A 27,500-nucleotide genomic window follows, 5' to 3' on the forward strand; every position below is an offset into this window, starting at 1 on the left:
TAATCAAGCACTTTAGTAAACAGTCGTATGCAGACGTTCGCAATCCTCCCCCTCCCACGCCCCCCCCTACTCCCACACCCCACCTTTAAGAGGGATTAAGTGAGTTAGTCACAAGAGCGACAAAGGGAAGTCTTTATCGTAATCTCAATTTATTATTTTCGCAGCTGACGGTGATATGTGAACCATAATCTGGCGCAGCTGTTCTACAGAGAACACCGATGATTAGTTCCGCACTTGTATGGCTAACGTGGTGCACTTATAGGAAGCTGTTCTCCGGAGAACACGATACGTAACAGATGCTGTTCTTCAATGTACGAGGACTTAACAAATGCTGTTCTGTAATGAACGAGGATATGACAACTGCTATTCTACGATGAACGAGAACATAACAAATGATGTTCTACAACGAACGAGAACCAATGCTGTTCTACAGTGAACGAGATCATAAATGCTGTTCTACAACGAACGAGAACAAATGCTGTTCTACGATGTACGACAACATAACTGCTGTTCTACAATGAACGAGAACAAAACAACTAATGTTCTACAATGAAAGCGAACATAACTTCTGTTCTACAATGAACGAAAACAACAAATGCTGTTATACAATAAACGAGAACAACAAATGCTGTTCTACAATATACGAGAACATAACAACTGCTGTCCTTCGGAGAAAAAAAGATACATAACAACTGTTGTTCTCCGAAGAACAAGATACATAACAGATGCTGTTCTCCAGAGAACGAGAACGTCACGTATGCTGTTCAAAACAGCAAGATGCGTATGGGTGCTGTTCTATAAGATATACGGGCGCTGTTACGCAGTTAACAGCAGCACAAGAACGTACTGTAGGCCTAGAGGAGATACATAAGTGTTTTAGAGAGAGAGAGAGAGAGAGAGAGAGAGAGAGAGAGAGAGAGAGAGAGAGAGAGAGAGAGAGAGAGAGAGAGAGCAGTTAAAACAAAACTACACCAAAGAGAGAGAGACAGAAGCAAAACTAATATAAAGTTTCAGCAAAAACAAATTACTCCAGAGAGAGAGAGAGAGAGAGAGAGAGAGTAAAACAAAACTAGAGAGAGAGAGAGAGAGAGAGAGAGAACAGGTAAAACAAAACTACACCAGAGAGAGAGAGAGAGAGAGAGAGAGAGAGAGAGGCAAAACTAATAGAAAGGACAGGTAAAACAAAAATACACCAGAGAGAGAGAGAGAGAGAGAGAGAGAGAGAGAGAGAGAGAGAGAGAGAGAGAGATTAAAGGGGCATTCCCATAGAGCGTTCTATGAATGGTAGAGTAACAGCAATATCCCCGTCTGGGTGTGAAACAGACACGGTGCTGCGTGTGCGTATATGCGTTCCAACTCTCACGCATGCGCAGTATTTGTTTATTAACGGAGGAATGTTCGTCCCAACAAGAGCCCGTGCTTAAACGTAAACATGAGAATACTAATATCTATGATAAAAAAAAAAACAAAGTTGTATATTTTTTCTTCTTGCTTGGCACCTCATAATCAAAACGTAATTTGTATACGACAAATGTTTCACTTTTTATTACCGAATTCGGATGGTATATACTATATAGCGTACATTCGCCATGAAGCGTTATAGTGTTATTTTTAATTACACGCAATGTCATTTTGTTTGCAACGGGAAATTCATTCAGATAAATCATCTCGATTTTGGTGCTAAATAATAATTATGTCAGTCTAATAGTAGACCCATCAGGAGAATCCATAGCGTAATTGACCATAGTAACTGACACCTTTAAGGAATTTCCTTTCAAACTTCAGGACCACTTGAATGGGTTAGGGTACAAAGAAGCACTGATAGCATGCGTAAATAAATACTTATACTATAATGGATAGTATAGTCACTGTATCATATCACTTTAGGGGTTAAATCAGACCTAGCACTGTGTAAACCTCTAAATTAATTTCAAATTTCAGGACCACCCGAACGAGTTCGAGTACAAAGACGCATTGATAGCAAGCGTAAACGGGTAAAAATTCCATAATGAATACTATAGTCACTATATATCACTATAAGGAGTTTAATATATATAAATATTCTAGTATTGTGTAAATGCGATTTTTTTTTGTCGCCCGTTAATATCGGTAGGACTGTCATGGACCGTATTAACCCTTTGCAGAATTTTCAGTCTGCTGGTCACGTTAACGACGTAAACACGCACAAAAGCATACGTACACACGTACACATACATATACACACGGTTGACATTTTGTCCTGAACGGTCACTGAACCTGCAACAAGGTTTATCCTAAACACACGGCTGTTCTTTGCAACAGTCAAAAGTTAACTCGTCCACTGAAACCATGCTGTTATTTTTGTTTGTTATTTTGGCATTTACGCGCACATTTCCAATGTGTCTTCTATTTTAGCTTGATTATGTATTTCTCTACCGGTTGTTAACCATTCTAATGGAACAAAAACCACGACAACTTTCCCGCGAGAAGATGAAAGTTCAGATAAATAATTGAGAAGACATCTTCGTTCTGAAATGCTAACTGAAACGATTTGAGATTGCACTTGTTATATCGTCTTTTTTGCGCACAGCACTGAACATTCTTTATATTCCTCTCTTATCCTGTTTGCACTTACTTATCACTTTAGTTCTGTCATGAAATAATCTGATAAAACACGTTAGAGTAAGCAAATATTCAGTCGCCATTGATCGCGGATGGGTGGCGTGTTCTTTCACTCAAGTCCGAAGGAGTTTTGGTTGCAGCTCAGTCTAGGAATGTGGGACTTGCGCGCGCACCACTCACGTGCTTGCCTTATTATGGTACGGGGGAAGATGTATATTTCTCACTCTCTCGCTTCTATAACGTAGTAACAGACAGATTGTTCTGTCATATGCGCCTACGATTATCGACGCTCGCTCGACTTTTTGCAGCTGATAAGGGACCTTAGGTTATACGCAAACTCATGTTAATATTGTTGACATTAGATTAAGGGGGCCATATGCCAACACGGGCTGAGTCTCTCTCTCTCTCTCTCTCACCAACCATGCACATATTGGCTGGTTCGGTAAGGTCTATCAAACGGCAATTACTAGTCACGTGTTAATGAACGTGGTAAGATAATTTATGAGTAGGAAGAAAATTGTACATCCACATTTCCTAAAAAAAAAATAATTACAGACTATGGAGTTACAATATACATTTCTGGGTTCATCAGGTGCACTTCGGTCTAATATATATGTTGGCCCAGGTCACCGGTTTGTCTGCAAGCCAGCCAACGTAAACATCTATATAAAAAATACTTAATAAACATTTTAAAAGTGGGAAAATCACGATAAATAGTAGCAAAGGTTGGTAGAAAATGACAAGACACAAGCATGAATAAAAATACGATAAAAGGTCACTGAAATGAACAACTCTTGTCCACAGTTTATCTATCATAAGTCTAGGTCACTTTTTCCCACAGGGGATTTGGGCATTTAATAGCTTTTAACTGCTTTGATTAATGATAATGAATGTAGTGGAAGGAGAGAGAGAGAGAGAGAGAGAGAGAGAGAGAGAGAGAGAGAGAGAGAGAGAGAGAGAGAGAGAGAGAGAACCTCGCTGAAAACTACGCCTTACTATCTGCACACTGCACAGCGTGAGTAGAGACCCATTTGAGCACAAACGGCGGCGTCTGTTCGTTTGTGCGTGCGTGTATACGAGCCTGTGTTTTGCGCGCGTGTGGCGACCGCCCTACAGCTCTGAGTACGTGGAGGAGGAAGTCTGTGGATCCAAGGCATGGTGACTCATCTCCTCAGCCTAGCCTACCCATCTTCCTATTCTTCTTGTAGACTCACACACACAAACTTCATTGCCTCAAGCAATGTTGGTCATTTGCCCCGTGTTTTGCGCCCCCCCCCCCCTCTCTCTCTCTCCTCATACTCGAGGGAGACTTGTGTATTTCCAATACGTTTCTGTTCAGCTTAAAGATATGTTGTGCTTCGGTTCGTATGCATACGCGGTTGTGTGTATGCAACACACTTTGTAGTTCAACCCAAACAAAATATGATCTACACTTGTTATTTCAAGTATATATTTATATATTACTCATCTGTGTATATGGCGAAAAAGCTAAGATCGGTTTCTGGAAACAGCTGTAAATCTTTGTGATAATTATATGTCTAGTAACTAAGCACATACACACTCTCTCTCTCTCTCTCTCTCTCTCTCTGTATATCATATGAATAATTCAGAATAACTGCGGGTTAATTTAAAGTGACATCTGTTCCCTAATAGACATACCTCATTAGACCTGTAAGTGTCGCATAGGTCCTCCCAAAACTAGAAACAATACAATTTCGAAAACTGTTTTCAATCGGCAAATTTACAGAATGCACAAATAGGGTAATACTCAAGTGCTTTTTTTTTTTAAGATAAAGCAAAAGTAGAAAAACCCACATGCAATACTCGAAGTAGTACCATGGTAATCACTTTCCTGGGAGTAACTTGATCTGATTGAAAACTATACCAGGAAAACACTTAATGATATGAAAATCACTATTGAACCTTTTCCTTCTTGCATGTAAAAAAAAAACGTGTTACTATTTATTTTTCTTTCTTGTGGAAAAAAAGACATTTAAAAATAAACGTCAATAATTAACAAAAACTCAAACATTATCTACGAAATTCTGAAACGACACTGCTGTTACATATTCTCGTCAGATACCCTGCCTGATAAGGAGATAAATCAGCTAAAGAGGCTGATAATGAAATACCGGTTTTTATACACTTTTAAGTCTTGTAGCTTGTCCACAATCGACTGGCAACTTAGTACATACGTAATTACTTAGGTCAGCACGAAGTACTAATGTTACCTACCATGACCTTAGTAAACCTAGTATAACCCAACTTAAACCTCTTTAACCAGACCTTAGCCTCTGGAATAGGACTAACACTAGCGTAGATTTGGATTTATACCAGTTCAACATTAGCTTACTAAACATTTGTTTAATAATCCCAAAGTTACCTAATTGCATTATTAATGCTGACAAGTCAGCAAACACTGACCACCATATAATCCTCTTCTGTACATGGTGCGTCACCTCCACGAACATCAAACACGTAATCCGTCGCAATGAATAATTTTGCAAACAATATGAAATGCAGAGAGAGAGAGAAATGGAGGAGTATCCCCTTTCAATAATCAATTTAAGAAAACGTGGTCGCCTGAGAGAGAGAGGGGAGGCGGGGGGGACTCTGCTAAACCCATACGATGAGTCAACAGAATCACGCCAGGGAAAACATAGGTCAAAGGTCACATCTTCTCATGCGTTGTTCGGGAAGGGGGCAACTGCGCCCCCATATCTTTATCCGGTGTTACGCAATGGATGCTCCTTTTTCAGCCGTTTGTAAAATACGGCGTTGGACGAGGATATGCCCCAGAGTTATTCGTTCAAGGTATTCAAAACTTGGTTCTTGGTACGTCTGTGAGGAATGTGTTTAAGGTTTCTGTGTTCATGTGGGGCTGGGCGGGGGTGGGGAGGGCTGGACCACTGTAAGAGAGAGAGAGAGAGAGAGAGAGAGAGAGAGAGAGAGAGAGAGAGAGAGAATAATACTATGGTTCTTTACATTACGTAGCAATGTTCTATGAATTATAATCCCACAATTCTTTGGGAAACACTAAATAAAAATCAGGATAATGAGAGAGAGAGAGAGAGAGAGAGAGAGAGAGAGAGAGAGAGAGAGAGAGAGAGAGAGAGAGAGAGAGAGAGAGAGAGAGGGGGATTAAAACCCTCAGTAACTGCAACCTTCTTGAGAGGCCACTGTACCATTTTCTAGCCTAAAGAGAGAGAGAGAGAGAGAGAGAGAGAGAGAGAGAGAGAGAGAGAGAGAGAGAGAGAGAGAGAGAGAGAGAGGGGGATTAAAACCCTCAGTAACTGCAACCTTTTTGAGGCCTCAGTACTATTTTCTAGCAGAGAGAGAGAGAGAGAGAGAGAGAGAGAGAGAGAGAGAGAGAGAGAGAGAGAGAGAGAGAGAGAGAGAGAGTTTTTCAAAACCCACAGTAACTGGAACCTGAGGTCACTGGGTCACTGAATCTAGCCTAAAAGAGAGAGAAAAAAATAACTCAGAGAGAGAGAGAGAGTTTCAAAACCCACGGCAACTGAAACCTCCTTGAGGTCACCGAACCTTTCCTAGCCTAAAAGACAAAAATAAAAAAATTCTCAGAATCCTGATTATCTGAAAACACCTTCAGTTCCAACTATGAAAGGATTCGTAATTACGAAAGATTAATGTCGCGGTCTAACCACCTGCGCGCCAGTCACTGACCATTCATTTAACCTGAACCCAGTTACCTTGCGATAAACCGAGTGGCTGGTGGTTAAGAGAAAAAGAGGAGAGGAGGGAAAATCAATAAATTGTGACATATGAAGTAAGCGAGACAGACAGACAAACAGATAGATAGAGAGAGAAAAATTCCATCCTTGATCTTGAACCTGAGTTTACATCAATACTTAACTGATCATTTTTAACAGCAGATAGATAGATAGATAGATAGATAGATAGATAGATAGATAGATAGATAGACAGACAGACAGATAAATAGAGTTCACTGAATAAAAAACACCATAACCGTATTTAAGTGAACATTTCTGATAGATAGATAGACAGATAGATAGACAGATAGATAGATAGATAGACAGGTAGACAGATAGATAGATAGATAGGGAAGGAGAGAGATAAATTTAACTGAATAAAAAACACCTTAATTGTATTTAAGTGAACATTTCTGAAATTAAATTGCCAGTTACAATTGAAATTAATTTCTAAACAAAAATTTATGCATAGCCTAATTTTGTTCCAGAACAAATATACACAAATCTCATTTTAAAATACTTTCCAAAAAATCGTATTTTTGGTCCAGAACAAATATACACAAATCTCAGTTAAAATTACTTTCCCAGAAATTGTGTATTGTTTTTATTCCAGAACAAATACACACATACCTCAGTTTAAATTACACTTCCAAAAAGTGTCCATTGTTTTGTTCCAGAACAAATATACACATATCTCAGTTTAAATTACTTTTCCAAAAATTGTGCACTGTTTTGTTCCAGAACAAATATACACATATCTCAGTTAAATTACTTTTCCAAAATTGTGTATTTTGTTCCAGAACAAATATACACATATCTCAGTTTAAATTACTTTTCCAAAAAGTGTGTACAGTTTTGTTCCAGAGCAAATATACACAAAACTCGATTCAGATTATTTCCCTAAAATTATGCATAATTTTCGTTCCAGAACAGCTGTATCCAAACCACAAAGTCAATATTACTGTCCTGAAAAAATTCCCTCTTTTTCGTGGTCGAGAATCATACGTAGAGAGAGAGAGAGAGAGAGAGAGAGAGAGAGAGAGAGAGAGAGAGAGAGAGAGAGAGAGAGAGAACAGCATAGAGAATTATGGCCAAAGGCCAAGCGCTGGGACCTATGAGGTCATTCAACGCTGAAACGGAAACTGACGGTAAAAAGGTTTGAAAGGTGTAACAGGAGGAAAACCTCGCAGTTGCACTATGAAACAATTGTTAGGAGAGGGTGGAAAGTAGGATGGAAGGAAGAGAATATGAACGAAGGTACAGGAAAATGAATGAAAGGGGTGCAGCTAGGGGCCAAAGGGACGCTGCAAAGAACCTTAAGTAATGCCTACAGAGAGAGAGAGAGAGAGAGAGAGAGAGAGAGAGAGAGAGAGAGAGAGAGAGAGAGAGAGAGAGAGAGGGCACAGGCACCTGCAATCTTGCCTTGCACTGATAAGATTACAACCTCTCAAAACCGTCGAAATCGAAAGATAATACAACACTGAAATAAAAACGAAATGTTTTGCCCTAAAGGAACGATAATAACCGACTTATAATATATATATATATATATATATATATATATATATATATATATATATATATATATATATATATATATATATATATTCCCCCTAAAGAGGGAAATGATACAGGTCAGCAGTACATTCACATACTGTTCACAGACTAAGCCGGTAACTGGTAACGTAATATACTTCCACACCTAATATATTTATTATCTATATTTATTGGTATATAAATTATAAGCCCAGTGCTTATTATACAGGGCAGTTCACGGAACGTATTAAAAGCTTTCAAAGTTTACACTTGTATTTACGTAACCAAAGATATCGACATTTCTCGGAGGAAAAATACACATAAAATATACATAACATTTATATATACATATACATATATATATATATATATATATATATATATATATATATATATATATATATATATATATATATATATATATATAAATATATATATATCGAATTCCATGTACCTTGGGAATAACCTACATCCACGGGGCATTAAGAACTGATAAGTGCTTCGTCTCCGGCAGGATTCGAACTGTTGCCTGATTTAGAAACAAGGGTTAGACTGTCCACTGGTAAGTAATAATGCTGTAATTATATTTTACGCATTTGAAATAATTTTTGTCGCTAAAATAACTATAGGTATATTACAAAACATTATTTTAGAGTTAAAAAATCAAATGAAATTGAATATAGAATTTAAGACAAAGGCCAAGCGCTGGGATCTCTGAGGTTATTAAGCTCTGAAGTGGAAACTGAGAGTAAAAAGGTTTGAAAGGTGTAACAGGAGGAAAACCTCGCAGCTGCACCGAATCTATTGTTGGGAGAGGGTGGATAGCAAGATGGAAGAAAGAGAATATGAATGGAGGAGGTCCAGTGAAAAGAGTGAAAGGGGTTGCAGCTAGGGGCTGAAGGGACGCTGCAAAGAACCTCATGTAATGCCTACAGTGCACCGCGTAAGGTGTACCAACCGCACTACCCCCCAAATAAAAAAAATAAAATGATAAACCAGTAAGACTGAACGACTCAGTTTGCAGACCACAAAAAAAAATAGACATTTCAGACTTACAGCGGAGTTCCCTCTGGCGTTGCACGCACGATTTGGACAGTCTGATTGACGCTGCAGAAGAAGGAGTTGAATAAATCGAAGAATTTCGATTTTCTCTCCTTCGGCCCCTTTTGCACCAAATTCATCTCTCTCGGTTCGTCCATGGCGCTAAAACTTCAGGAAAACAACTGACGAACGATTTCTTACCGGATGAATACTTTATCAGAGATTACAAAAAGATGCAAAAAATTAACAACATGATTTTTAACTAAAAAACAGTTCCTAATTTTCTAATAATTCTGAGCATCTAAGGTGTCCAAACGCGGGCGAGCGCACCTCGATTCGAACTGAATACAAACTTATCATATTACGGCAGATAAAACAAGCTATGACTCACTCTCATAGCTGTATTTTTTCTCCAACAGACCCTTTCGGAACTTGATAAGATAAAGTCAAGATGGCGGAGTGTCTCCTTAATAACGATAAGAGTCTCAGAAAAAATCGATGAATGTAAACAAGAATCAGAGGATGGTGAGAATTATGCTACAGTCTCCGTCGAGTATTGCTATGCATGGTGTGCACGTTAATTGGGTGCGGTAATGCTTGATGGAACTTGCAATATTATCACGATTATTTTCTTATCATTCCTCTTTATTCCCATCTTTCTTATATCTCTATCATTCCTTTTATTTACCTTTTAAGCTGACACGCCTATAATTTTCTGTTCCATAAAATCGATACACACACACACACACACACACACACACACACACACACACACACACACACACATATATATATATATATATATATATATATATATATATATATATATATATATATAAATATAATGAAATTTAGGCCAAAGGCCAGGCACTGTGACCTATGAGGTCATACAGCGCTGAAAAGGAATTTGAGAGTAAAAAGGGTTTAAAGGTGTAACAGGAGGAAAACCTCGGAATTGCAAACCTTTTCGACGTGACTGATCACCACCTCCATTACTTTCAGTAATTCCTATCAATCCGTTTTCGTTCGTTATTGCAGTGCCCGAGAAATAACGTTAAATAACATCAGTAACATCTAAAGTAATCTCTTTTTTTTTTATCATGCAAGCATCACGTCACTAAACTAACAATGAAGTAATATAATGAAATTGCCTATTATCGGAAGTAATTTTGCATAGACATATAATGCATTATAATGAAAAAGCTATCAGGTTTATACCTCCAATAACTCCGTAGGGGGGCGGTGCCATCAGTGCACCTCACGCGGTGCACTGTAAGCATTACTTTTAGGTTCTCAGTTTCCCTTCACTGTCCCTCCGTTCGTATTCCCTTTCCTCCATCTTACTTTCGTCAGTCCTCCCTTAACAATTGTTTCAACATTATTTTCAGCGCTGAATGACCTTATAGGTCCCAGCGCTTGGCCTCTGGACTAAATTTCATGTTCCAATTCCATTTCCTCGAAAAATAAAATCATTGAGATAATGTAGAATGTTTGGCAAGAGTGGGAAACAAAATATTAATATGCGACTATGCTTCGGTAATGTAAATTTGGCTCAATAACACCTGTGGGATTCGTATGTTGCGCACTTGGCTCTGACGTAAAATAAAAAAATAAAACACGATCGATACGACCATAACCCGTTAATGAGTGTGATAACCTTGAAATATTATTAATATAAAAACACACACAAATATATATATATATATATATATATATATATATATATATATATATATATATATATATATAATATATACATACATAATTATATGCTTCCTCGTATAACATTAAAAACAGGAACTCATTTAAACTGGATGGTATCTACAGGAGATATTTATTCAGGAAAAGTTACTTACAAGCTTTCCAGGACTAACAGTCCCCACCGTCTGGTAGCAGTAGAATGAAAACACACACACACACACACACACAACACACATCTATCTATCTATCTACACACACACACACACACACACACATACACATATATATATATATATATATATATATATATATATATATATATATATAGTATAACTCACAATCTCGTGGACGCATTCCGAACATATAAATTCATTCTCAACTCAATAAAGTATGAATTAAACCCAGTAACCACTATCTAAAACTTGCCATGGAGCCAACCCTTGCCGGTGAAAATAACTAAACGTTGGTAAAACATATATGAAACAGTTTCCAAAGTCACGCAGACCGAATTCGAACAGTTTTCGTTAACCCGACATAAACAGAACGCGCCCAAACAAGTCTGGGTGGGACAACAGAAGCTGCTCGCCGGCTGTAGCGCAGATACAAAGCAAAGGAGTGTTTTCATCGCTATGGAATGCAAGCAGCGAGGAAAAAAAAAACTAAAAAACAAGGCACGACTAGCTAGCAGGCCCCGGGGCTTGCGAGAGAGAGAGAGGTAAAAACGCACGGACGAACGAACGCCCGCGCGGGTAAAGTCATGTGATGCAGATAGCAGCAGCCAGCGCCACCTAGCAACCGATCCCGGCACCTGCCTGATTTGCACACGACTGTAGGGCGAAGCACGTGGTGACATGTGAGGTCACACGATTTCTCTCTCTCTCTCTCTCTCTCTCTCTCTCTCTCTCTCCCTCTCTCTCTCTCTACGACCCACAGTAGTCGTCTGAGAACAAAATACTTAAGTCACTGTTGTTCGGGTCAACTAAGGCACAATGGACATTTAAGGAGTATCGAACAGAAATTTGGATCTCTCTCTCTCTCTCTCTCTCTACGACCCACAACAGTGGACTGAAAAGAACAAAATACAAAATTCACTGTTCGGTCAACAGAGGGGCACTGGATATTTAAGGATATCGAACATGCATGTGGACCTCTCTCTCTCTCTCTAGGACCCACAACAGTCGACTGAGAACAAAATACACATTTCAGCGATTAGGTCCACAGAGGCACTATACATTCAAGGGACATCGAACACGAATTCTCTCTCTCTCTCTCTCTCTCTCTCTCTCTCTCTCTCTCTCTAAGACACACCACAGTCGTCTGAGAACAAAATGCACAATTCACATCTTGTGTCAACAGAAGCACAATGGATATGTTAGCAGGTATCGAACGGGATTCTGGAGACTGGGTCCAGTTCGTACCTACACTGCCAGTTCTCCGGGGCACTCTCGGTCCTAGCTAGTGGCCTAAGTTGCAACATGTTACTGCCGCTGAATGCCTGGGAAATTCTTTCTGGGCCCTTCGCGCTGCGCAGATACGTAGCGCTAAGGGCCCAGAATCTACCAAGGACCTACGTATCCGCTGCGCAGATACGTACTGTAGGTCCTGGGTAAACCTCGAACGTTTTACTGAATCCTGGGGCGCACTATATCCACGTCATCGTAATGAACAGTTTCCTGACTTGAATGTTATACGTTTATTATTATTATTATTATTATTATTATTATTATTATTATTATTATTCAGAAGATGAACCCTATTCATATGGAACAAGGCCACAGGGGCCATTGACTTGAAATTTAAGCTTCCAAAGATTATTATAAGATGAACCCTATTCATATGGAACAAGCCCACCACAGGGGCCAATGACTTGAAATTCAAGCTTCCAAAGAATATCGTCCGTTATGAAGTAAGATAAGGTAAAGGGAAATACCTTAAGAAGAGATCTCACTTATTAAAATGGAAAAATTAAATTAATAAAGAGATAATAATGTATTAAAATTCAAGTGGAGTTTTTTATTATATACCTGACATTACCCCGTTTTACCAATTCATTTATCTTTCTTTACTAATTCATTTATTTTTTTACTAATTTATATTTTTTTACTAATTTATTTACCTTGATTTTACAAATTTATTTATTTAGTAATATATATTTCTTTTTAATTTACTATATATATATATATATATATATATATATATATATATATATATATATATATATATATATATATATATATATATATATCTACTTATCAATTTCCTAACATCGTTTTTACTAATATTTTTATATTTATTTATTTATTAATTTATCTTTTTGTTTCTTTCCTGATAACTGATCTCTTCCTTCTGTATTCCTATTACAATCTGTAACTTCTTCCAAGTGAACACCATAATATTCTTTGGAAACGTGAATTTCAAGTCAATGGCCCCTGTGGGCTTGTTCCATATAAACAGGGTTCATCTTCTGAATAATAATAATAATAATAATAATAATATAATAATAATAATAATAATTCTGTATAAATTTTTTAAAAATCTTAGACGTACCTGTGACGTATTTCCAAAGAAATCTGATACATGAATTGAACATGTTGTACTTTTTTTAATATCACATCTGACATATCTTCGTATTTACGCTGTTTGTAACGTACGAATTGCGACTTTACAATTTCATACGTTTCTGTCAAGTGATTATTTAGCCTTCTGTCAAACAAGTTCTGGACAAGTCTTCGTAACTTACGACATAATCATTTATCAAGCTATGGTGCGTATCTTTGAAATGCCGTTGTAACCTTGTACTTGACATTACATCGGCAAGTCGTTCTGAGATAAGGTTGCTAACGCAATGCCTTTCCTACCCTAGCTGCGACCTACCGCAGTTGACTAACCACTACGTAGGAATAATTCACTACTTAATTTCGTAGACCCAACGCGTTTTATGGAAGTAAGCTTGAACAATCTCTCTCTCTCTCTCTCTCTCTCTCTCTCTCTCTCTCTCTCTCTCTCTCTCTCTCTCTCTCATGAGATGGTATACATTTTCACTACTAATTCATGGGAACTGAATATTATATATATATTTATATATATATACAGTATATATATTATATAAAATAAATGTGTATATATATACATATTTATATATACAATGAATATATATTACGTAAGCATGGTTAACAAATGAATAAAACACTAGTGCCATAACAAAAGCACAAAACAAAACGAAAAAAGTTATTTCCAAGGAATTTCCCTTCTGACGTCAATGGCATATCGCATTTCAAATTCTTTCGGGGAGAGAGAGAGAGAGAGAGAGAGAGAGAGAGAGAGAGAGAGAGAGAGAGAGAGAGAGAGAGAGAGAGAGAGAACGGATATTAAAGAAACAACTGAAGGAAAGAGTGGCAATGTGTCAAGAAAAAACATGACGCAACACGTCTCACTCAGTCGGTGAAACACTTGCTATAAGAGCAACCCGGCGTTCAAGGACGACCAGAGAGAGAGAGAGAGAGAGAGAGAGAGAGAGAGAGAGAGAGAGAGAGAGAGAGAGAGAGGTTATTTTTTGTGTTTTTGTTTGTTTCTGAGAGAGAGAGAGAGAGAGAGAGAGAGAGAGAGAGAGAGAGAGAGAGAGATGGTTATATTTGTGTGTGTGCGTGTGTGTGTGTTTGAGAGAGAGAGAGAGAGAGAGAGAGAGAGAGAGAGAGAGAGAGAGAGAGAGTGTGTTATTTTTTGTGTTTTTGTTTGTTTCTGAGAGAGAGAGAGAGAGAGAGAGAGAGAGAGAGAGAGAGAGAGAGAGAGAGAGAGAGAATGGTTATATTTGTGCGTCTGTGTGAGAACGAGAGAGATGGTCAAGTTCGTGTGCGTGTGTATGAGAGAGAGAGAGTGTGCGTGAAAAAGATAGTTGTGTTGTGTGTGTGTGTGTATTTGAGAGAGAGAGAGAGAGAGAGAGAGAGAGAGAGAGAGCATCTGTATTACTCGTTTCTAAGCAACCTAATCATCTTGCCGAGTTTAATTTAATCCTCTTATTTATAAATAGGAGTGGTATATATATACATTTTCCTATCTTTTAAAGAGAAAGAGAAAGAGAGAGACAGAGGCGGAGAGAGACAGAGAGGCACGTCAATAGGAAGAGAATGTACAAAAATCACGAGGCAGAACAGACTCCTGCGATGAAGGTTGACGCTGTCAGCCAACCGTCGACAATACAACCAGTAACATCCAGATATATGATTTTGTAATAGTAATAATAGCAGTATTTTACTATGCCCTGTAGTATTAGTACAACTGATAGTAATCGCATTTTACCCTAAGCTAGAGAAACTGCCAGAGATGAACATACAGCTCGAAGGACAATTTCAGAAAGCAAAGAAAGACTATGAAAGGTTTTGCGTAAGAACACAGAGTTCTGAGGACTGATCTGAAGCCAATTCTATCTTTCTTTCTTTCTTCAAATCTTCAGCTGGAAAACACTACGGAAAGTGAATGGACTGTATAAACCCAAGCGGGCTCTAAAGGGAAATCAACCTACAGAGGAAAATGTGATACATAAATAAATATGAGGGAACAGAAAATAGAACCGATACACCTGAATTCAGGGGACGTCAGCGGCAGCAGCAGAGAACAGGAATGATTTTCATTCTCGCTTAAACATTTGGAGGTCAGAAGATTCCACAGCTGCACTAGGTGAACTATTCCCCATTTCATTTGCAGCCAAGATAAAACTCCTAAGAAAACTCAGTCGTATTAAACCTGATACTAGAAAACGACACAGTTTAACTACGAGAAATTTTTAGTCAGAATAAAAAAATTTATAAAAATTGACGACACAAGTGCTTTCCTCTCCTGCACCTTCTAATTCCCTCTGACGTCAAGGAATCGTAATGAAAATTTCGCCTTTGAAAAGAAATAAGCTTAAAATCATTTTAATGATTCCTGAGTCTTTTTAAATCACATTTGCTTTTTTTCAACATTTTTATACGTGCTTCGTAATCTGTCCTTCAAGATGCCTGCTGGATAAATGAACAGAGAGAGAGAGAGAGAGAGAGAGAGAGAGAGAGAGAGAGAGAGAGAGAGAGAGAGAGAGCATAAAAAAATCTTACTTTCTATAACTGTAAGTGCTAATACGAGAAATGCGTGGAACATAAGTAAAAAAATCATTGGATTCTCTCTCTCTCTCTCCAAATGAATTAGTAAACAGAGAGAGAGAGAGAGAGAGAGAGAGAGAGAGAGAGAGAGAGAGAGAGAGAGAGAGAGAGAGAGATACACACAACAGAAACTTGCAGACCAAGTGTTTGTACACGAAAAACAGTTGTTAGTAATAATCCCTTCTCTTTTCCTCAGCTCAAGTCGAGCAAATCTCTTTCAGAAAGTAAAAAAAATAAATAAATTAATTAATAAATGAAAAGAAACGTGCAAAAATATTGGAAAATGAGGTCACGCACGCACTTCGACTTCCAAGTACCGAAATGTTGTGTAACAGTCACCATCATGATATGGAAAACGAAACTCTGCATTACTTGAAAGTATGCAGATTCGACGAAAGTGACGTAGGGATCTCTCTCTCTCTCTCTCTCTCTCTCTCTCTCTCTCTCTCTCTCTCTCTCTCTCTCTCTTGGTCTCAGGGACACGTTCAGGGAGTAATGACTGATTGCTTTTTTTCTTTTTACAGTGAAGTGCAGCGCCAACCTTGTGCCCCTTTCCAGCCCAGGCCCGAAAAAGAAAAAAAAGCAGAGGACAAACAGCCACTGAAAGTGTTCATTCTCTCTCTCTCTCTCTCTCTCTCTCTCTCTCTCTCTCTCTCTCTCTTTCCCTTGGTCTCAGGGCCACGTGAAGGGACTAATGACCAACTGCTTTGTTTATATTGAGTGGCGAGGCCAACCTTGTGCCCTTCCCCAGCCTAGGACCGAAAATGGAAAAAATAATCACTTAACCAAAAGGGATCAAACTCTACACTTGTCCCTTCGTCCGTTTATAGGTGGGGTCTCTATCGAGCCTCAACTTCTTTAGAGAGAGAGAGAGAGAGAGAGAGAGAGAGAGAGAGAGAGAGAGAGAGAGAGAGAGAGAGAGAGAGAGAGTTGAGAGAGAGAGAGAGAGAGAGATAGAGAGAGAGAGAGAGAGAGAGAGAGAGAGAGAGAGAGAGAGAGAGAGAGAGAGAGAGAGAGAGAGAGAGAGAGAGAGAGAGAGAGAGAGAGAGAGAGAGTTGGGAAGGCGAACATGACAGACAGAGAGAGAGAGAGAGAGAGTTGGAAAGGCGAACATGACAAAGTCGAGTGCAGGGGGATATAAAATTCCTCTCCTTGCAGGTGTAAATAGAACGTTTCTCTTTAAGGAGATTACAGAATTAATTTCTAACAAAATCTGGCCATAAATTCGCCGCATGCAGCGTCATGGCCACTTCGTCAATGAAATAGCTTCCTTTTAAGCAGGAACCATTGACGAGCTGAAGTAGTATATACTGTACTGTCCTTGGCGAGAACAGAAAAGCTGATTTTGTGGTGGATTTCAAGAAATAACAAGTAAATAATGCACCGAAGTTTCTTTGGCGCAATCGAGTTTTCTGTACAGCGTATAATCAAGGCCACCGAAAACAGACCTATCTCTCCGTGGACTCGGTATAATGCTGTATGAGCCGCGGCTCATGAAACTTGAACCACGGCCCGATGGTGGTCTGTCCTATAATGTTGGGAGACGCACGATCATGGCTAACTTTGACCTTAAATGAAATAAAAAACTACTGAGGCTAGAGGGCTGCAATTTGGTATGTCAGATGATGGGGGGGGGGGGGGTTGGACAAACAAAATACCAATTTGCAGCCCTCTAGCCTCAGTAGTTTTTAAGATCTGAGATCGGACAGAAAAAGTTCGGACAGAAAAAGTGCGGACGGACAGACAAAGCCGGCACAATAGTTTACTTTTACAGAAACTGAAAAGGGTGTTCTATACACGTCTATAAAGGAAGAGTCCTCTACTTACGAACCCTTAAAAAAGGAAAGATGCCTCTTTATACGATCCTTTTATTTAAAAAAGTTCTTTATTTACAATCCCTTGAAAAAGGGAAGACTCCCGTACTTACGATCCCTTGAACAAAGGGAAGAGTCCTATACTTGCAATCCCTTAAAAAAGGAAGGCTCCTTTATTTACGGTCGCTTAAAAAAGAAAAACTCCTTTGTTTACGATCCCTTAAAAAAGGAAGACTACTTTATTTACGATCCCTTAAAAAAAAGAAAGAGTCCTGTATATACGATCCTTACAAGAGTCCTGGATTTATAGCGTCTTGTATGTATCTACGATCCTTTTAAAAAGTAAGAGTACTGCATTTACGATCCCTTAAAAAGGGAAGACTCCTTTATAAACGATCCTTTCATTAAAGATTCCTGAATTTACGATCCTTTACAAAAGCAAAATGTTCACTGGCAGATTCAGTATATACGATCCTCTAGATAAATTGTAGGTGTGTATCCACGGGAATACACGTGTATACACAGATACACAGGCAGAAAAACATTTAATTCACTTTTCTTTATTTGCCATGGTAATGTTCAAGCGAAAAAAAACAGGTATCACCACATGTTCAGTACTCAGTCTTATTACCAAAGTCTTTTTTCAGGAACAGGCTTGACCGATTGACTGATTTGTCGACTGTCAAACAATAAATTACAATTATCCCTTCTTTTTTTTAAATTCCCCTCTGTGAACCCTGAAAAGAGGTTAGTTACCATACTCATCCCAGCACTTGGCTGGGATACTTAATACGTGCCGCAAGGATAATGAAACCAAAGTCATTATAGAATAGCTGGAGATGACCAGCAGTCTTTATCCCATTTTCCAAGGTCCTGTGTAAAAGGATTTTCTTTATTATACGAAGAATTTATTCATGAAAATAACGCATTACTTTGAGCATGGAATCATGATGGGCCTTTCAAATTTGATGGCAGAGACAGAGACAAGATAGTTTCTTCACTTAATACCAACATTTTCTAAATAGGCAACTACTGATAAAGAGCAAAACGATATAGCTTTATTTTCTTTTTTAAATTCCCTTCTGTGAACCATGAAAAGAGGGTAGTTACTATGCTCATCCCAGCTCCCAAAAACTAAGTGCCTCATCGCTCAAGACAACCAGCCATCTTCATCCTGTTTTTTCAAGGCTGCTGTGTAAAAGGACCTTTTTTTTTTTTTTCTAAACGAACGGGAAATGATGTTGTTTGCTGATTACCCGAGGATTTAAATTACCCAAAATATTTTGTGCATTCCACTTCAATTTGTCAAACAAGATATATATATGTATGTATATATATATATATATATACATATATATATATATATATATATATATATATATATATATATATATATATATATATATATATATATATATATATATATATATATATATATATATATATATATATTTATATTCATTTTCCCTTCACTATGACAAACAAGAGAAATATATATGTATATGACAAACATGAGAAACATCTATGTATATATCTTTATTTTCCCTTCATTCTGACAACCCAGTGAACTTCTTCTCCCTGTGCCATGTGGGATCTACTTTCTCATTCACCTTTTTTCAAACACATCAACACCTTCCCTTAGGTCGTCCTCAGTCCTTTCCTCGTTTCTGGAAGTCATGATGAAGTGAAACTTGGCGCCCAGAGTCTGCCGTTACTCTATTACCACCATCAAAGATTTTTTTTTTTTTTTTTTTTTAATGTTAAAATACGACCTACTTCAGACTTGTCACATTTCTTCCTTGACTACAAGACTACAAATACATGTGGGTGGTCATTTGCTTAAATTATGATTTGCTGTTTTGATAAGTGTATGTATGTATGTATGTATGTATGTATGTATGTATGTATGTATGTACATGTATGTACACACACACACATATATATATATGAATATAAAAAAGGCCCATAAAACACTATTTAAACATGTTGCAACCATATATTTCGGGCACTTGCAAGTGCCCGAAATATATGGTTGCAATGTTTAAATAGTGTTTTATGATTTTTTTATATTCATATTACACTGTGGTATTACAGGAAAAGACATTCATATATATATATATATATATATATATATATATATATATATATATATATATATATATATATATATATATATATATATATATATATATATATTCAGACTTCTTAAAAAAAGTATGTGATTATGAATATAATTTATTTACCAAACACTGAGGTCGAAATTCATAGTAATAATTTATTACGCACTTAAGACGAATGTTATCACTTAAAAATTGCTTGCATTCCGTTGAATAAATGCAAATATATTCCTGCCTATAAGTATATGAATCTAAAAATGTATAGGATTTTCTTTGTATTCTAAGCCTACTAAGTTTGGATAGGATTGCAGAATTACTTAGATTTATGTATAATTCTGTACTTTAAATGAACATATTCATTTTATTATAAACATTCAATTAAAACTGTAATAGCCACAATGTCCTCTTAACTTCTCGAAGGGGGGCATTGTGGCTATTACAATTACATTTGTATCTGGTAAAAAGTGACCAGTAGATTCTACATTCAATTAAAATATGCATAGACTAAATGTCCTCACTTATGTGAAGAATTACCGCAATGTAATTAATACAGCTTTTACATTTATAAGAGTACCTCAGATTCAATACACAGAGGTAAAGTTATTGACAAGAATAAACTGCATTAATGTTCTAAAGTACCTTGCTCTCCGAATCATCCAAGACTGACCCATGATGACCCTTGCAGCGTCAGCACACTATTGACCTTGGGCAATCACCTGTTATTCGTAAGATCTTTGACAGATCATAGCAGGCCTTTTATTCAGCGGAAGCCGCAGTACTCGGTGTCATGGTCACAGTACTTTTTTAGGTACTTTCTTCTGCACTTTTCGTCGTAGGTCATAGTATCTTTCACATATGTCACAGTACTTTTTATACAGGCCACGGTATTGAATGACGTACGTTACAGTACTTTTCCCATAAGTCACAGCAGTAATTTTCACATGTTACAATACTTTTCGCATATGTTACAGTATTTTTCGGATATGTTAAGTACCTTCCACATAGGTCACAGTACTTCTCGCATAAAGGCAGTACTTTCCACACAGGTCACAGGACTTTCCACATAGGTCATAGTACTTTTCGCATAGAGGAACACTATTTTTCGAATGGGTCACAGTACTTTCCACATATGATACAGTACTCTTCACATAAACGACAGTACTTTTCACATAGGTCACATTACTTATCAACATACGACACAGTATTTTCCCACAATACTCACAGGACTGAACAACTTATCTTTTCCAGTCTGTTCAAAGTCTGGATTATTCTGGCACGCTTTGAACACAGAACCCATCCATGGTTCTCAACATGAAATTCTTGTTGTACACGCTGCCCACATACGCCCAATGACACACGTCAATTCAGTGATCTCCTCGAGCATCGAAGTGTGCTGGTATCACCACTGCTTTTCGTAGAATTTCTAAAATTACTTTAGCATCACATTTTAACTTCACGTACACGTATTCCTAATTTGCATAAAGTCTTTTTTATCCAATTCCACTGCTCATTTCTTCCATTCACCTTCTGATTCTCTTCTTCGTTCCTTTTCTGACTGTGGCCATGGAGGATAAAGAAGAAAAGAAACAGAGGTGTAGGTGTAGATGCAAAACACAAATACACGTTCGAAACCCACACCTGAAATGGCGTCACTTTTATGTCATCTGCTTTCTAATACCCCAATCGTCGGGTGCCGGGTAGGCTCTCCGCTTCCGTGAGCTTAAATTTGGATTTGCAAAGCACACTAAAAAAAAGAAAGGCGAATTTACTTTTATTTAGTTTTTTTTTTTTACTTTTTTACTTTACTGAAATTGAGTTTCTGGCTTTTTAAATTTGCACTGCAGTTTTGATGACCAATTCTCATAGAGACGAAGTTTTAATTTTATCAGCCTTCTTTATTACTTTTTGAAAATCTGTAACTTTCTATAGCATTGTTTATTCTTGCATTCCTTGACACTTTCTGTGACACCTGTAATATTAGAATTCTTCTACACTGACTGTGTAAAAAAAATATTTTGGACAAAATTTTTATACACGCAAATAATCATTCAACTTTTTTTTTAAGTCCCTATATAAATCCCTATTACGCTGAGCTTTCGAAAACAACAATACAACGCTAACAAAACGAACAGCTCGATCCTTCAAGCAACAAGCACAAACAAACACTTCCTGATGAGATCATTCGAATACAACAACCGTCACAAACGAAGAACACAGAGAGAGAGAGAGAGAGAGAGAGGAGACGATTTCAAGGAGTCGCTCTCTTTAAAAATATTCATCAAAACTCACCAATATCTCTCCTTTTTGTGGTCTCTTTAAAAACATGTCACAAACTCAAAAATACCTCTCCTTTTTGTGGTTTCTTTAAAAATATTTGTTACAAACTCACAAACATCCCTCCTTTTCCTGTGCTCTTTTAAAAATATTCGTCACAAACTCACAAACGAGTCTCCTTTTTCTGTGCTCTCATGAAAAAAGTCGTCACAAACTCACAAACGTTTCTCCTTTTTCTGTGCTCTCTTGAAAAAAGTCGTCACAAGCTCACAAACATCTCTCCTTTATCTGTGCTCTCCTAAATATATTCGTCACAAACTCACAAAAGTCTCTCCTTTTTCTGTAACTTTTTAATCAGCACAAAGCAGCTCTTTTCTCTCTCTCTCTCTCTCTTGTCAATCGCTGTATCCAAGCGAATTGAGGAAATGTTGCACACAGGCATGAGACGAATCCTAATTCGTCGGTCTCACTCCCGAAGCCTAAGGCAAACACATAGTTGTTTATGTCACATATTTGCCCCTATTTCTCGATTCACAATGATCCGGGAGGCGTTTAACGGCTGTTGATAGGCGTCGATGGTACACAAACCCGCTTGGTGTGACATTCCCCACGTCGTGTCTCGAATGCGACTGCCGAAGGTTGTAACTTCGACGAGAGGAAAGGAAGAAGGAGAAGAAGAAGAATCATCACATTCGTTCTGAGAAGGGAATGCCTGGCTGGCTACATGTGATGGATCTCTCTCTCTCTCTCTCTCTCTCTCTCTCTCTCTCTCTCTCCTGCCATGCGAGGCGGACCTGTTGGTGTATGTCAAACGCTTCTGGTGACGGTATGGGCAAGCATCTTGACCACCTCAAAGCGTGCATGCCTGTGTGTAAGCACAGATCGCGCGCTCCAGCACGCCCGCATACGACGGCGTTTTGAAGGCCGGCACGTGTCTTTTCCCTATTTTGAAAAGCGAAGGACCTTCTTGTGGGGTTTCCATGCGGTAGTGCAAACGGCAGAATTGCTGTCATTGAAAACCCGTTGGATAAGATACAACCATTTTCAGGATATAAAAACTGATGAATTTGATGAAATAATGCTTGCACCGTTAAGTGCGATTCGCAAATATTAGTCCTTTCAACTGCAATTGATTTCCATGAAAAGCAAATACAGTTTAAATGCAAATGATCTAGTTACAAAGCTTAGAAATATATGTAAACGAAAAATTTTCATAACGAAAAATAAACTAAAAATCTCCTTCGTCAAAATTCGTAAATAAAGCAAAATACGACCTTATACGTACACATAAGTACACACACATACATACAAATACGTGTACATACATACATACATACACACATATATACATTATATATATATATATATATATATATATATATATATATATATATATATATATATATATATATATATATATATATATATATATATATATATATATATATATATATATATATATATATATATATATATATGCATATATAAAATATACTGAAGGTTAAACCATCTCAGTTAACACAGCACACAAATGCCCTAGCTTCAACCAACACAATTCACACCTGAGAAGCGACGAATTACAGATGTTTTTGCACCTGTCTAACGGTAAAACTGTCACAAAAACCTACACGCCCAGATTACTAAAACAAAAAAAGTTGAAAACTAACGTATCAAAGGAGAACTTTTTTTTATATACACTTATGCTATGGCTGAGGGATCATTGATTGATTGGGCATTGTCTGGCGTCACTTTACCTGGGTTTTGATTAGGGAGCCGTAGTTTTACGATGGGTAATTAAACGAAGGTCAGATGTTGTAAAAGAAGAACATTCACAACTTTACAATATACCGAAAGTGGGTACTCATTTAATATGCAACCGAATTTAAACAAGTATAAAAAAAATTCCCTGTTACACCGTGGAAATACTTCACACACCTCAAGATGTAGGAATTGGTGTATTCATCACATCAAAAGAGGCTATTCTTGCAGAATAATTCCGTGTACAGAGCTGCCAGGAACCAACCGCTGGTTGGCCAAATCCAACTGGTTTGCCCACGCAGGAGACATCACCGAAAGTCCATGACCCCAGGAGAAAAGACACAATCTCTCTCTCTCTCTCTCTCTCTCTCTCTCTCTCTCTCTCTCTCTCTCTCTCTCTCTCTCTCACACTTTAAGTTGCCCAGTGAAATTGAGAGGTCACCTGTAAATGAAAGACCCTTCCACCTGGCAAGGTATACAGGTAAGTATATGGTTAAATATTCGTTTTCATTGATTGGTGGAAAATCTAAAGTTGTACGTCACACAAGCCTGTATTCTGTAAGAGGATATAGCAAGTCTTAAATAAATAACATTTTATATTCTACAGTTCAAGACGGATTACAGAATATTGTAATCTTTAGGTAAGTTAACTGAATACGAACTAGAAAAATGCCGAAGCCACATGAATACTTCAAAAGGCCAAAGGTCAAGCAACAGATAATTCGTTATTTCTTAATAAAAGTAAATTGAAATTTCCCGGTACGTACTCTTTATGCGAAAGAGCAAAGTGCCATGATTCATGACACTCTCTCTCTCTCTCTCTCTCTCTCTCTCTCTCTCTCTCTCTCTCTCTCTCTCTCTCTCTCAGAATATGCAGAAAGAAATCAAACTTAGATGCAACGCTGCAGTATAAGAAAATGACTCGTGAAGGGAATATGGAATTGTTGATGTCTGCAGATGATCCAGTACTGACTGGAGAAGGTGACATAAAACCGCAAAAGCCAGTGAAAGCCTGAAGGTTTTAAGCAAGAGAAGAATGGAAAAGTATGCAAGAGTAAGCAAGTGTGTATGGAGGCTCAAAACATTAGCGACGGCACTTCTGTATAAGTCTACGAAAATGCTAATGTTATGGATGTTTTCTGCACTTGGGGATCATCCATGTTTCTCCTGCTTAGGGGAAACCGTGGATAACCTCATTCCCTACCACCCAGTAGCTGCGACCCAGAACAATCGATAGACCACCAGATATACAACCTTCTCAGATTAAACAGATACATAATAACTTTCGGAGAACTATGCAGAGACCTTCCTTCTCAAACAAGATCGAACCCGAGAGAGAGAGAGAGAGAGAGAGAGAGAGAGAGAGAGAGAGAGAGAGAGAGAGAGAGAGAGAGAGAGCTGGGGTGAGGATTATGGCGCACAAACAAGCTGGACACAGAGCAGGGGAAAACCAAGGTCGCCATCATAGCGACACGCTGAAGCTTTCAGCCGAGTACAAAATACAATACAATGTGTTTAGGGTTTATCGATGTTATCAGGAACAGGGTAAATTGGTTTACATTACTTTGTGTGTGTGCTTGCTGGATACCAGCCGTCATTTATGCCTATATACATAAGAAATAAATTCTCTCTCTCTTTCTCTATTTGTCGCCAGGAGATGTTTTCATTAAACGTGAGATTAATTGAAGTAGGCGGATCGAATGATTAGGCCTTTATTCCTGCTGCTAAATTTGATACAGCTATATATATATATATATATATATATATATATATATATATATATATATATATATATATATATATATATATATATATATATATATACACATACATACATACATACATACATATATATATTATATATATATATATATATATATATATATATATATATATATATATAAAACAGACATATAATATACATATATATGATTATAATCAATTTAACACATGATTCGTTTATCACATATTACCACGGGTGAAAAATAAGGTCTTGACTGGTTTCAACTTTATTTCTAAGCCATTGACGACGGACTGTATGTGTATATATATATATATATATATATATATATATATATATATATATATATATATAAAATGATATACAAGGGCTTAATTAATTCATAACACGATTCGAACTGGGGTCAAGAAGGATCATGGTTAATATAGGTATACCATCAAACTCACAGTGAGACTCGGGTCTCAGTGTGACCCATCAAAGAGAAAGACATATCAGTGTCAGTGGAAAAAGTTGAACAAATAAATTCAATCTGTGGAAATCGGTTAGTGAACATTTTCTTTCCCGTCTACTGTAGAGCTCTGGAATTCTTTTCCGGCTTTTGTGTTTCCTGATTCTTGTAATCTTTCTTCCTATTAAGACAGAAAGGTCTGTATAGCTTTCTTTTGTGATTAATCTTGCTTTATTTTCTGTTTCTTTTTGTTTTTCTTCTTTAGAGCGCCCATTCCATAGGCCTCTGGTCTTAAGAAAAGTTTCGCGGACTCATTTACACGTATAGTGGAGAAAACGTATTAAAAAAGAAGAAGAAGAAGAAGAAGAAGAATATTTAACAACAGCAAAGGCAATGCAGCCGCTTTCAAGTCAAGGTGACTGAAATATACGCACAACCTTGAATCCTTGGGTCCTTGGGAAAAGGTTCTGGTAATTTTTGGCTCAAAGCTCCGTCTTTTCTTGAAATTTCTGTAATGATATCACACCGTTTATTTAATCCAGTCTTTATTACGCAATTGCCAGATTTTGAAACGGGAATTAATATCACAATTACCAAAATTTGGAATGGGAATTAACACAGATTTGTTTGAAATGTCTATAATTTAATAAATCTAGTTTTTAATACGCAACAGCCAAATATTGAAACATAAATTAATATAGAATTGTTTGAAATGTCGACAGTTTATTTAATTTAGTCTTTGTTATGCAACAGCAAAATTTTGATACAGGAATTAATACAGAATTTTTGGAATGCAATGATTTATCTCGATAATGATTTTGTCGCAGTTACTTGCAATATTGTAAAGATTTTCACAGAACAAGTTACTTATTTAACGAGAAATAAATAAAAATAACCAAAATATTTGTCAACATCTTCACATTGAGTGTTACTACAATTTACTTTTTTATTGTAAAATAAATAAAAATGGTCATAACATTTGTCAAAGCCTTTATATTAAGCGTGACTACAAGTTACTTATTTACGGTAAAATAAACAAAAATTACCATAATATTTATCGAACTCTTTATATCAGGCTTGACTACGGCACCACAGAAATCTACATAATATATACCAACATTAATAAATAAAATATTCAAAAGAAGACTGAACCTCAAGTTATCACGTGGGGGTTTCAAGAACCAACACGTGACCTCAAGTTTCTAGAGAGAGAGAGAGAGAGAGAGAGAGAGAGAGAGAGAGAGAGAGAGAGAGAGAGAGAGAGAGAGAGAGACTTTTAATAAACTCACATCACTCCTCACTGTGAGGAAAGCGACCCCTCACCTTCTTCTCCAGTCTCACTTCATCCCCACGATTCCAGACGACCGAACAAACACGCCTCGGAAAAGAGAGAGAGACGAGACACCAGACACAGACACGAGACACGAGACACGCAGGCAGAGAGAGACACGAGGCGACGAGCACAAAGCATCGCGGCGGCAGACTGCCGTTTCGTCGCTTTTGTCGCCGACGTCCTTCGTCTCTCCTGCTGTGTTGTCGTGTTGGATGCGCGTTTCCACCGGATGTCGGAGGCACAGTATCCTCCAGAGGGAGAGGGGGGAGG

At 37.5% G+C, this 27,500-nt stretch overlaps 1 protein-coding gene across 16 annotated transcripts in view; it reads right to left on the reverse strand.

The window, feature by feature from the left end:
• The window catches only part of wnd (wallenda), a 146,062-nt gene that overhangs the window by 14,426 nt on the left and 104,136 nt on the right, over window positions 1–27,500 (reverse strand). For 2 of the 16 annotated variants that reach the window (XM_067118897.1, XM_067118895.1), the window contains exon 1: window positions 8,925–9,252. The exons of the other annotated variants lie outside the window; for them this stretch is intronic. In XM_067118897.1, coding sequence (XP_066974998.1) covers window positions 8,925–9,067 — 143 coding nt within the window. In that variant the 5' untranslated portion in view covers window positions 9,068–9,252. Of the gene's footprint in view, window positions 1–8,924; window positions 9,253–27,500 lie in introns of those variants that run through there. 16 annotated transcript variants of the gene reach the window in all.

Source organism: Macrobrachium rosenbergii, chromosome 16, assembly GCF_040412425.1.
Source record: "Macrobrachium rosenbergii isolate ZJJX-2024 chromosome 16, ASM4041242v1, whole genome shotgun sequence".
NCBI classification, from domain to species: domain Eukaryota; kingdom Metazoa; phylum Arthropoda; class Malacostraca; order Decapoda; family Palaemonidae; genus Macrobrachium; species Macrobrachium rosenbergii.